Source organism: Acinonyx jubatus, chromosome B1 (genome assembly GCF_027475565.1).
Source record: "Acinonyx jubatus isolate Ajub_Pintada_27869175 chromosome B1, VMU_Ajub_asm_v1.0, whole genome shotgun sequence".
Taxonomy (NCBI): domain Eukaryota; kingdom Metazoa; phylum Chordata; class Mammalia; order Carnivora; family Felidae; genus Acinonyx; species Acinonyx jubatus.
The window spans coordinates 50,600,758-50,613,224 of NC_069382.1; the positions used below are offsets into that span (position 1 = coordinate 50,600,758).

General features: G+C 39.7%; 1 protein-coding gene and 1 long non-coding RNA gene across 7 annotated transcripts in view; one reads left to right on the forward strand and one right to left on the reverse strand.

The window, feature by feature from the left end:
• Positions 1 to 5,797, reverse strand: part of PINX1 (PIN2 (TERF1) interacting telomerase inhibitor 1) — an 88,553-nt gene extending 82,756 nt beyond the window's left edge. For 2 of the 5 annotated variants that reach the window (XM_015073170.3, XM_053216687.1), the window contains exon 1: positions 5,642 to 5,797. In XM_015073170.3, coding sequence (XP_014928656.1) covers positions 5,642 to 5,660 — 19 coding nt within the window. In that variant the 5' untranslated portion in view covers positions 5,661 to 5,797. The other 3 variants (XM_027069487.2, XM_015073171.3, XM_053216688.1) reach the window with 3 other exon arrangements.
• Positions 5,798 to 5,889: 92 nt separating this feature from the next.
• LOC106975824 (uncharacterized) overlaps positions 5,890 to 12,467 on the forward strand; it is a 44,602-nt gene continuing 38,024 nt past the window's right edge. Inside the window, exons 1-2 of one of the 2 annotated variants that reach the window (XR_003423881.2) lie at positions 5,890 to 6,283; positions 7,867 to 7,976. This is a non-coding gene — a long non-coding RNA (uncharacterized LOC106975824). The remainder of the gene's footprint in view (positions 6,284 to 7,866; positions 7,977 to 12,467) is intronic. The other variant, XR_001430370.3, reaches the window with a different exon arrangement.

Consider the following 12,467-nt stretch of genomic DNA (forward strand, 5'->3'; position numbering starts at 1 on the left):
CTTCTCTTATATTTCCTATGAAACCATCATCTCCTTACAGCTTACATTTGTGTGCTATTCTTTTCCATGCTTCATTGCAAGAAGTAGAAAACACTATGCCCACAGCAGGCACTCAGGAAATATGTGAATGAATGTATCAGTGAATTCAAAAGAAAGGAAGAAAAAAGGAGACAAGAGGAAAGGAAGGAAAGAACATAATTAAGGGAACTGCTTTGAATCTCTTCGTATTAAGTATTTTTTAATGCATACAGATAATTGACCATTGGGAACTCAAATTTATCAGTATAGTTTTGTGGAAAATTGCTGCAGAGATACAGAACCTCAAAAAGTTCACAGAACAAGAACACGAAGCCCTAAAGTAAATTGTGGCCAATTGAGAAATTTGGAGGTTAAGTGTGCTTATTATTCACCTACTGCAGCAATCAAAGCACAGTATCTCACTATCAACAACAGCCTTATGCTTGGCAGTCTCTTAACTCCCTGCGTCCCCTCCTCCTTCAAGGAAGGCAGAGTGTCACATGCTGCACCTCATTTGGACGTGTCTAGAGTCTTGGAAGCTTGATTACCCTACGTTCTACAAACAGACCTTGGGTTGAAGGTTCTAGAAGGGGAGCACAGCTACTAGTATACCCTTGACAGAAGAACAGTCCTCCTCTATCCCTTTTCTAAAGGGGAAGGTCGCCCTCTTCAACCTATTGTGCAGCTTCGGGAGGGACACACATAGAGCAGTGGGGAAGGGGACACCCGCCTAACCAGCCAGGTCAGCCAAATCGACCCTGGCAATCAATGCGGTGACAGATGTCACAGCCAGATCACCCTCACATCTTCACAACATAATTTAAAAATAATACAACCTCCAGTGAGAGGCTTACTGTATAACATGTGAAATCAATAAAGGGACCCAAAACTACACACATCCAAACAAAAGTAAACTTTTTACAAGCATGCAGAAAAAGCAAAACAAGTTGGGCTCAAATCTACAGTTTTGCAAGAAAAAGGTGACCCCAAAATGTTAACCATGACTAAGTTACCACTTTACCTATCTTAGTAAATACAGGGAATAACATTGCCTCTGCTAATGAACAACATACCAGATATGAGCCTTCTTAGCCATGTTCTCTTTGTAAGGCTGCTTACTGGTATGTGTCAGCGTTCATGTCTCTCCACAGCGGTGCCTGCCAGGGATTCTAACTGGGGCTTATATGAAAAAGACATTTCTGAGAATGAATGAACCCACCTTATGCAATAAGAACTCCAACACTTTATGTTACATACACATACACAGCAGACTGTAATAATACTTATACAAAAGATCACCAAGGTCAGTTCCTCTTCCTTGCAGAAACGTCGGGTATCCTCAAATAAAGGGGTAGGGCAGGGTTTCCCCAGTGAGAATGTTAAATCAGGGGAGCTTCCCATTAAAATAAAATAGAGCAACACTATGTGAAACAAAATTTAATAGTGTTCCATATTAGAGACTTTCCCAGAACATTTCATATGCAGATGTGTAGATCCTCTAAGGGCAAAGCAGGCATGCTATGTTTCCCAAATTTATTTGATCCGAACCCTACTTCACTGGAAGGCTTTTTGGGCTCTAGTGCTGTAGAATTTCCAGGTTTGGGAAATCCTGGCAAGGAAAAGACTGTCACTGGTCTGTTCAGATTGGATCAACTTTTACATGTGCTTTGTTATTCTTATTCCACATTCTGTGCTTAGATGTCAACTTTGTTAACCCTGTGTGCAGAAGAGAACATAGCAGGCCTCACTACTAACCTTCGAAAGGCTTGCTTACAAGGTTGGCACCTTGGCTGGGAACCTGGCTTTCAGGAGGGTTCCAAGCATTCTCGAAATTGGTGAGTGGCTCACTACGCCTAATTGTTAATACAAACAATATGGTTTATACTGAATACTTGGCTTTCCTTCTGGGAGTCTGGAGCACTGGCCTCAGGGTTGAGTACCCTGAATCTGCAGAATCACTATTTAGGATGATGTGTTCAGCCATCCGCTAGCCAGACTCCTCCTATTTGGAGTTCTAACGTTAGATGGTTCCATCAAGACATTTTGGGGGTAACCCCAATAAATAACCCTTTTCTTTTTTTTTTCTGTTGAAGCAAAGTTTAATAGCATTTTTTTAATTAATTTTTTTTAACGTTTATTTATTTTTGAGATAGAGAGAGAGACAGAGCATGAATGGGGGAGGGTCAGAGAGAGGGAGACACAGAATCTGAAACAGGCTCCAGGCTCTGAGCTGTCAGCACAGAGCCCGACGCAGGGCTCGAACTCACGGACCGCGAGATCATGACCTGAGCCAAAGTCAGCCGCCCAACCGACTGAGCCACCCAGGCGCCCCTTAACAGCATTTTTAATAGAGAAATTATAAAAATAATTTATAATCAAGTATATAAATCATTTTTTGCTATATTTTTTACCTAGGTCACATTAGAAAGCCTTATTTGACTCTAGATTATATAAATATCCAACTATGTTTTCCAACTATTTAATCCTTAAGTATTTTTGTTGAGATATAATTCACAAACCATAAAATTCACCCATTTAAAGTGTAGTATTCATTGGTTTTTAGTATATTCATGGAGTAGTACCATCACCATTACCTACTTAAAGAATATTTTAATCACCCCAAAATAATTATATTTAAATATGATTAAATATAATTAATTTTGAATTAATTTTTATATACATGCTAAATAAGAGTACAACTTCATTCTTTTGCTTGTGAACATCCAGTTGCTTGAGCACCGTTCTTTGAAAAAACTATTCCTTCCCCATTGAATTGTCTTGGCACTCTTGAAAATCAATTGAGTATAAATATGACGGTTTATTTCTAGACTCTCAATTCTATTCACTTTTCAATTACTCCATGCCTAATACCACATGACTTATGCCAGGATTCAGCTTACTCTGAAAGGTGTGTTGAGTCCCAAAAGCCAGGGACAGAAGTTTTGTCTTTTTTTTCTTTTTCAAAGGACACTTTTAGATATTCAAGAGCTCAAAATATACCATCCATGTACCATGTATTCCTATTAAAAATTTATTCAACTTTGACATAGTCAAAGTTAAACTGCAGTATAAAAATCTTAATGCGATGAGCACTAAAATCCATTAACTATAGTGTGATTTGACTATAAATATGACTAGAAGTGTCAAAAATTGTCTTCAAAAGGAAAGAATCTAAGAAAAGAGTAATATCTTGATAAAAATCCAGGTCTAAAACTTCAAATGATATAAAGACTAGGAAGTGAGATCAATAAATTAAATTCTTGTCTTACATAGGGGGAAGTTTCGGTAAGCTAGATTTTTTGTCTTACACAAAGGAGACCCAATAAAATAACACTTGATAATTAGAGAAATAATAAATAAAAAATATATTTGAGAAACACAAAGAAAACTACTAGATTTTAAAAATAGGGTAAGTGCCTATAGCAAAAATAAAACAAAATATAGTGCATATGGCAAGGGAAAACAGAGGAAATAGCATGTGCTTAATGAATTGAAAATGTTCACTAATGTTAAGTGGGGGAAAAACCAAAACTGTACCTACAGAATTAAGAATCACCCCAATTTTATAAACTAACAGAAAATAGAATTGCTAGGCAGTGAAATTATGAGTATGGGGCTTTTTTTTTTTGCTTCTATTTTCTTACTTCTAAAATGAGAACATCAGTCCTAAATATCTAATCACAAAAGATGCCACAAACTATACTTAGCAAGTTATTTTAAAAGATAACACAAAATATAATATTATGCCAAGATTTGAAAATTTGGGGTGCCTGGGTGGCTCAATCAGTTAAGCATCTCACTTCAGCTCAGGTCATGATCTCGCAGTTCTTGGGTTTGAGCACTGGGGTATGTGCTGACAGCTCAGAGCCTGAGCCTGCTGGGATTCTGTGTCTCCCTCTCTCTCTGGCCCTCCCCCGCTCACAACTCTTGTCTCAAAAATAAATAAGCATTAAAAAAACAAAAGAGGGGCGCCTGGGTGGCTCAGTCGGTTAAGCAGCCGACTTCGGCTCAGGTCATGATCTCACGGTCCGTGAGTTCGAGCCCTGCGTCGGGCTCTGTGCTGACAGCTCAGAGCCTGGAGCCTGTTTCAGATTCTGTGTCTCCCTCTCTCTGACCCCATTCATGCTCTGTCTCTCTCTCTGTCTCAAAAAAAAAAAAAAATAATAATAATAATAATAATAATAAAACGTTAAAAAAAAAGATTTGAAAATTTGGAGTCATGGCGGGGAGAGAAGAACTCAAAATACTCCCTTGTAATCATGCAACTTGAATTACTGATGTCTACAGACACTATTTCATGCATCTACAGCAAGCATTTCATACTTTGAAATATTTTCACATTCACCACTTCATTGATTTTTTTTTAAGACAACCTAGTAATGAAGATAATAAAAGTAGTTTTTAATAGTCCCACAGAAACTGATCATGGAAAGAGACATAAATGAACAGCAGCGCCAGGGCCAATGTGCATGCTGTATTAAGCATACATCAGAAAATATTAAAACCAGAAAAGATCTTAGCAGCCCTAGTTTTACAAACGAAGAAACAGCCCACAGAGTCACAGTCTAGAACATATTCTTTTCTGTAAGTCCCTATTTAAAAACAATAGAAAACTGCTGGTCCTAGTGACAAAAAAGTTAAGATACGAGATAACTAGATCAAATTTGTCACTTTCTGGCTCAGTGACTCGGGGCAAATTATTTTCCTCTGCACCTCGATTTCATCCCCTGTAAAACTGGAACTCCCTGTAAAACTGTTTACTCCTTGTGTTTTGTGCTCCCATTCTTCCACCTTCTTAGATAAGAGGATGCTGATAACATTTATTTCACAGAATCCTATGTGGTTGCTGTAGGTCTGTTCAAGCGGTTTCTGTTCATTGCTCACTATACACTTCCAAAAAGTTATAGGCCATCTTTTCATGGCCAAAGCACGACTGCCATCTGGTGGCGAGAAACCTTAGCTACAGATACCGCTCAGAAGTCAAATAGCCTCTCCAGAGGGAGGGAATTGATGAACTTCACAAAGTGGTGATGTCAGAAGCAAACTGAAGCAGGACGCGGCGTTACAGCCAACACTCCTGTCACACAAGAATGTTAACATTTCCAACTAAGCCCAACTAAGCCAGTCTTAGAATCACTCATTAGCCCTGCATCCCCTAAAAAAGGCTAACTTCCTGCGTTTGACGCTTTTAACCCCTTTGCTTTTCTTTTTCTGGGTTCAATAAACCTTCGAGAACGGGATTTCACTGCCTGAAGAGATTCTGCTGGCCCAGCCGTCTCTTTTTAACCAGAAGAAGCTGAGGGCCGGCGAAGTGAAAGACCAAGTCAGGGTTCCTACGATCGGCGTTCTGGCTCCCATTCGAGCCCACCGCGCGCGTGCCCAGATCTGAGCTTGAGGACAAAGTCCCACGTGGACACTGGCAGTCTCTTTCACTAACCGACCAGTAGCTAACCTGGGGAAGGCTGCGCTGGGAAATCTCTGCGGCAGGCAGGGAGAGCCGAACCGGCGTTACCCAGTCCCCTGGCATCCCCCGCCCCGCTGCGCGCCGGAGACCCGCACCCCGCACCACTTGGTCTGGCCAGGCGCGTCACCTGGAAACTTCACCCTCGCTCCCTCCACTCACGCTCAGCCAGCATTGACATGTCGAGAGCCTGTGACGCCACGAGCCTCCGGACCTGAGAGGTGGCGGCGACCAAGCAGCAGGCTCGCCAAGTTGCAACCACCAGACTCGCAAACCAGGTGGACTGCAGCGGCCGAGGCGCGTGCTGGTGACGTCAGTGGGCCGCGACCGGCCCTCAACCACGTGGCGGCGAGTGGGCGGGACGCGGGCCTTCTGGGGGAGGGGCGGGCCGGGGAGAGTGTATTCCGGAAGGTGCGGGCTTGCGGACACCCAGGGGGTGAGGTCAGAGGTCTCCGGGTCTAAAGCAGGTGGAGGGAAGGGTGTGGGTTTATTCGCATGAGCAAGTTCCTGAACTAAATGATTGCCTACGTGTAAACGCTTCTAAAAGCGTCTGCCACAGAGCAAGCTCTCAATAGGGTTACCTGTGTCACTCTCAATAACTAAATGCCAAGAGTGGTGGTTTCTGGAAGTAAAACATGAACTCTGCCCTCCGCTCAGAATCTCCTGAGGAAAAGAAACATGTAAACAATAGTTCTTAGGGCCGCCAGTATTATTAAAACGGTGTGTATGAGGAGTTTGACAAACTCACCTGGAGGGGAGGACTTTGCAGTATGGTGTCCCACCTCTGCCCTCTGAGGTAGATAGGTAAGTAGACACATAACTACAAATCTATCTGTGGGATCCCAAGTTAATAAGATAACTAAACGTGGGTAAAATGTTGTCTGTCTTTAACATGATGTCTTCAACAAGACTAATAGTTTTTTTCAATATATAATCCTCATAGAGATGTCACAGACGCAAGAAATGGTGGAGTTGAAACAAACCATGGAAACCATTAGTCTATCCTGCATTCGTCCAAATGCAGTCCCTTTTATAGGATTCCTTTTTTGTCTCTGACTGAACATCTCCAGGAAAGGCAGCTCACCAAATCACAAGGCACAACCATTCCTTACTATTCACTGCCACACTCAACAATCCGAGTTTAGTTTTGACCTAGACCACACCAGCAGTGATGCAAACTTCTGTCTCAATGTTTCTGACACCAAAGAGACAAAATTATCTTCCTGCAATCGTATACCAACGTATGTGGTGCTTGAAAATGCTGACTTCCTGATCAATTCACTATTGTCCACTCTCATGTAACTACCTTCTATCTTCTCCTATCTTATCAAATAGATCAGCTAATTATCCAAAGACTTGGGTGATCCTGCCTTTCTCATTTGGAGCAAGTCCAACTCCCTACTTTACTCCTGTTTTCTGCGTCACAACTTATGTGCTCCCTGACTTAGTTATAAAAGTTACATTGATTTTGCCTCTCCTCTTTCCCCTCAGTTCCTGGGTATTCACTGCTAGCAGCAACTATTCTTTTGTATTTCTTTTTTCTAATGTTTATGAAACTAGGTAAGTTTACCTTGATGGTCTAGACCCCTAGTTAAAGGGAAACTTCATCTAGAACAGGAATCTAGTCCTTCATACAGCTTCTCTTGGCACCTAGGGTGCTCTCTTTATGTTCTACTCATGAGAAGAAAGCCTTCTATCTATATAGTCACCTGAAATTTGCAGAGAGTCACATGTCCCTCCTCTCTGTCTGACAGTCTCCTTGCCAGAATTTCATTAGAACTCCCCTGGAGACTGAGACACTTCAGTTAGAATTCACAAAACAGCCCCTACAGTACTCAAACTATTCTGCTAGGTGTCTATGTGCATACAGAGATGATTATGATAAAGGCCAAGCTCCAGAGTGCACGTTATAATGGGAAAAAACTATTGTTAAGTTTGGGCTTTAAAAAATGTATATAGAACCCTATGTGTATTTTTAAATTTTCAGTTGGGAGTGGATACTGTACTTTTAAGAACAAGGTGATTCAGGGGCACCTGGGTGGCTCATTCGGTTAAACGTCAACTTCAGCTCAGATCATGATCTTGCAGTTCACAGTTCGAGCCCATGTCAGGCTCTGTGCTGACAGCTCAGAGCCTAGAGCCTGGTTTGGATTCTGTGTCTCCCTGTCTCTCTGCCCCTGCCCCAGTCATGCGTGCACTCTCTCTCAAAAATAAATAAAAACATTAAAAAATTTAAAAATAAATAAAAATAAGACACATCAGTATAAGACATTCAGTCTTATTCTTCAGTCTCTTTCTTGGCAGACCCTCTCAGAGCAGTGCTTCTCAACCTTTAATGTGCATGTGAATCATCTGAGGATCTTATTAAAATGCAGTTTCTCATTCAGCAGGTCTGGGATAGGACCAGAAATTCTGCGCTTCTAACAAGCTTCCAAGGATGTGGGTGCCGATGATCCACAGACCTTCCTTTGTGCAGCAGGCCATTAAACAACCAAAGGTATGAATGAACGCAGGGTTAAAATATACCGTTTTTTTTTTTTTTTCTGTTCAAGAAAAGTACTTTGCGAAGAATACCTTTAGGTAACAAATGCTTTCAATATACGAAAGAACTGAACCTAGAAGTTACTTGGATAAGTCATCTGACATAGTCCCCCACCTTCAGGCAAGCAAAGACCAATGTCAGAGATAGATGATTGCTACTTCTTTTCTTTAACTCTGGCAAATCTCAGTCAACACCCCCCCCCCACACACACACACACTCCACATACATACAATTACAAAAGCTAGTTACACATTCTGCACAATCACAAAAAGGAATTCTCATATGCTGTACTACATCTTTATATATCAGATGTATCACTAAAATTTTTATCTGTAAAAGAAGTAGAACTGAATCTTGCCAGTTAAACTTAGCCCAGTCCTAAGAGGCACCAGGCTGATAACAATGGAGGAAGAAAAAAGCAGTCAGAAAATATTACAGAGCCTAAATTCTGCTACCAGCTTGGAGTGTGATCTTGAGAAAGTCATCTTGAAATGACCTCTTTTTATAACACTGATCCAATCTATGAAAAAAGAATTATCACTGAGATTATTTCCATCTGAAAGACTTTCAGAAAATTACTTTAATCAGAAAAGCTATGAACATTATTAATTAATATCATAATATTTGAGATCTAGGATTCTTTTTTTTTTTTTGATGTTTACTTATTTTTGAGAGAGACAGAGACAGGATGCGAGTGGGTTAGGGGCAGAGAGAGAGACACAGAATCAGAAGCAGGCTCCAGGCTCTGAGCTGTCAGCACAGAGCCTGACATGGGGCTTGAACTCAAGCCGTGAGATCATGACCTGAGCCGAAGTCGGACGCTCAACCGACTGAGCCACCCAGGCACCCCAGAGAGCTAGGATTCTGAAGCCACACTTTCTGGGTTCAAATCTTAGCTCTGTCACTTACTAGCTTTGGTAACATGCTGTGTATCTTGAGCAGATTACTTTACCTCCCTATTCCTCTATTAAGAGAAATAATGAGATGATACATGTCAAGTGCTTAGAAAGGCACCTGACGCATAGGAAACATTCAATATAATACTCAATAAGGCACTATTATAATTTTAAAGGAAATAGAGGTTAGGATGATTATTTCAACAAATATTTATTGTTTCAGAGATTGTGCTTGGTGCTGGAATTACAAAAGTGAACAAAACAGTCATGACCCCTACCCTCATTGAGTTTGCAAAGAAGAGAGACATTACCATAAATATAGAATTAGACCTGAAGGTAAATGTTGTGAAAGAGAAATACATGCGGCTAGGACAGAATATAAGAGGGGATTTAACTTAGGAAAATTAGAGAAAGCTTCCACAAGGAAGTGACAAATGAATTAAAACATGGACTGTTCCAGGACTTGACTTGATGTGGCTAGAATTCAGAGCAAGGGAAAACAAGGCCACAAAATTGAATAAGGGGCCAGTTCTTACAAGGCATTGTGGGTCATAATAACGGTCTGGGTCTTTGTCTCAAGAGCTATGGGAAGTCACTGAAGAATTTTTAAGTAGGGGAGTAACACACATTATAGCTTCTAAAAGTTCCCTATGGCTGTTGTATGGGCCGAACACATTGAAGGGAGAAAGGTATATATGGGAAGACTGATTTGGGAGTTGAGAGAGAGAAAGTTGTCAAGAATAATCTCAAAATTTCTACAACTGAAATGGTGGTATTTGGGAGTGAGGAATAAAATAACTCAGTTTTAGATATGACATGATTGAGGTGTCTTTGAGTATGAACCTCATCAGTTAGACATAAGTGTCCAGAGCTCAGGGAACAGGTTGGGCTAGAGATAAAAATTGGGAATCATGCAAATGTAGATGTTAAAGGAAGCCATGGACCATAATGTGTGCACCCAGAAGGCACATGGAATGAGAATAGCAAAAGGCCAAGCTTTAAAGAAGTCTAAATTTAATAGCCAGAAGAGAATAACAAGACTCCTAGGAGAGATAGAAGGAGCTGCTGTAGAGGTAAGAGGAAAAGCAGGGGGGGAAATGTTTAAGATAACGATGAAGTGATCAGCAATGTTGAAAGCAGCAAAAGATCAAGTATGAATACTGATGATTTTTATGAAGCAGTGAATCAATTTCAATGCTTCTGAAAGTCTCCTTTGGAGACTAGGTGATTAAAAAAATAAAAGAAGAGGAGATTTAGAGTTCTGCAAGCAAAAGAGAATCCTAAACAATCAAGGAATCTACATTTCTTTTCCCCAATTTCCCCTCCACACACACTAAAAAGAGAGCTACTGTTTGAAAGCGCACTTTGCTACACTGAGAGTAAGTGGCACTCTTGCACTACACCTTAGCCAAGAGCCTGTCCATGAAATTAATAAACAAAAATAGTCTTCATCTATACAAGGCTTCTATGAGAAGAAAACAGAAAGTGGGAATTGAAACATTTCAATGGATGAAAATCTACCCCTGTAAAAACAACAAAAACCAGAAGAAAAGTATAGATAATACCCCATATCAAATTAATTACTTGGTGATGTGGAGGGGAAAAAACAACTCTGAATTGGAAATTCAGACTCACAGGAACAAAAAACAGAAAGAAATCAAATGAGAGTTGATTGTACACAGGAAAGAAATGGAAGTAAAAAGGCACAACCATATCAGAAGTGATGACAAGATTACAAGATGCCCAGAAGAAGCTATTCAAATTAAAAGTTAATAAGAGGTATTGAAGAAAGCTAAGAGAATGAAAATAAAATTTAAAAAGGAATTTAAAAACTGTCAGAAAGCTGTTGAAATGGAAGAGAGGCAAAGAAGATCCAACAGACATATATAAAATTGGAGTTCCTGAAGAAGAAAAAGAAAACAATGGAACAGAACTAACATTTACAACTATAGTCCGTAAAACTTTCCAGAAATAAAAGAGGATCTGATTCTACATATTTAAAAAGTCCATCAAAAAAAATTTTTTTTTCAATAAGATGTCCATCAAATACTTGGGAAAACTAAGCCACAACAATCAACTCCAAGACATATCCTAGCAAAACTATTAGACTTTTTCAAAGAGAAAAATCTTGGGGCACCTGGGTGGCTCAGTCGGTTGAGTGTTCAACTTCGGCTCAGGTCATGATCTCACAGTTCATGAGTTCAGGCCCTGCATCAGGCTCTGTGCTGACAGCTCAGAGCCTGGAGCCTGCTTCTAATTCTGTGTCTCCCTCTCTCTCTCTGCCCCCCTGCCCCACACACACTCTGTCTCTCTCTGCCTCTCAAAAATAAAGAAAACTAATAAAAAATTAAAAAAAAAAAAGAAAAATCTCTAAGCAAGGTAATAATAATAACATGTAAATAGTAAGTTAATTAATGAACATAATTAATTGCTTAAAATAATAAAGGCAAAAGATTAAGTCAACATAAGACCTCTCAATATCAACGTAGAAAGCAAGACAACCATGGAGCAGCAATTTTAAGACACTCAAGGAAAGAAAATATGAATCAAGAATTTTATATCCAGCCTAGGTATCCTTCAAGTGTCAAATCTGTAGAAAACCAGTTTTAAACTTGCCACAACTCAGGGAATACTACACTCATGAACCTTTCTTGAGAAGTCTATTAAGGACAAGCTTCATCCTACCAGGAGATGACTGGGAAAACTTCGTGAAAAAGGATAGTAACCCTAGATGTAATGTGTAAGTGATGAATCAGTAAATTCTATTCCTCAAATCATTATTACACTATATGTTAACTAACTTTAAATAAAAAAGAAAAAAGAAAAAGGATAGTAAGTATGTATATTCAATGACATAGTAATTGTATGTACCTATAGTAAATACTTACATGCAATTACATATATGTAATTGCAAACAGGTACTTTCCTTGGTGCATTGACCTTATATCACCTGAAAATCTTGGAAATGGGCTGTGAGTCCTATTTTAGATCATACCTTGGATGAAGAGAGAGGTTGTGGGATCAGGTGAAATAAACCAGAGGCAAAGTTTCTCACTTTAAGATGTTCTGAGGCAATTAGGGCCAGTTCATTCAAAACATTTTACACTTTTACTGTATGGTATGGAAATACCACAAATCTGAGTCAAAAAAACTTCTGTGGTTCCTGTAATACAAACTCATGGAGACTCTCCTAACTTTGGTCTGAATGTACTGTTTATCCATCTTTTAGTTTCTGCATTGTGGTCTAAATGTTTTAAGTATGTCTGATTTTTGTCTGTGTGAACTGTGACAGGGATAAAGTTGGGTAGGTTACTTCCAAAATGTTTTCCTCTCCTCTGTTTATTATATAACCTAGGTGTCATATTAATAATTCTATAATTTAGAGAGGGCTTTACTACTTTCAAAGTCTTTCACAAACATCTCATTTTGATTTTGATTTCAAGGATGCTAATGGAAAAATTTAATTTTAAGATCTCTGTTTATGCATTTGTGACACTGTTTGAGCTAAGCCAAGCCATCCGATCTTCCCTCACAACCTCCTTCCACTATC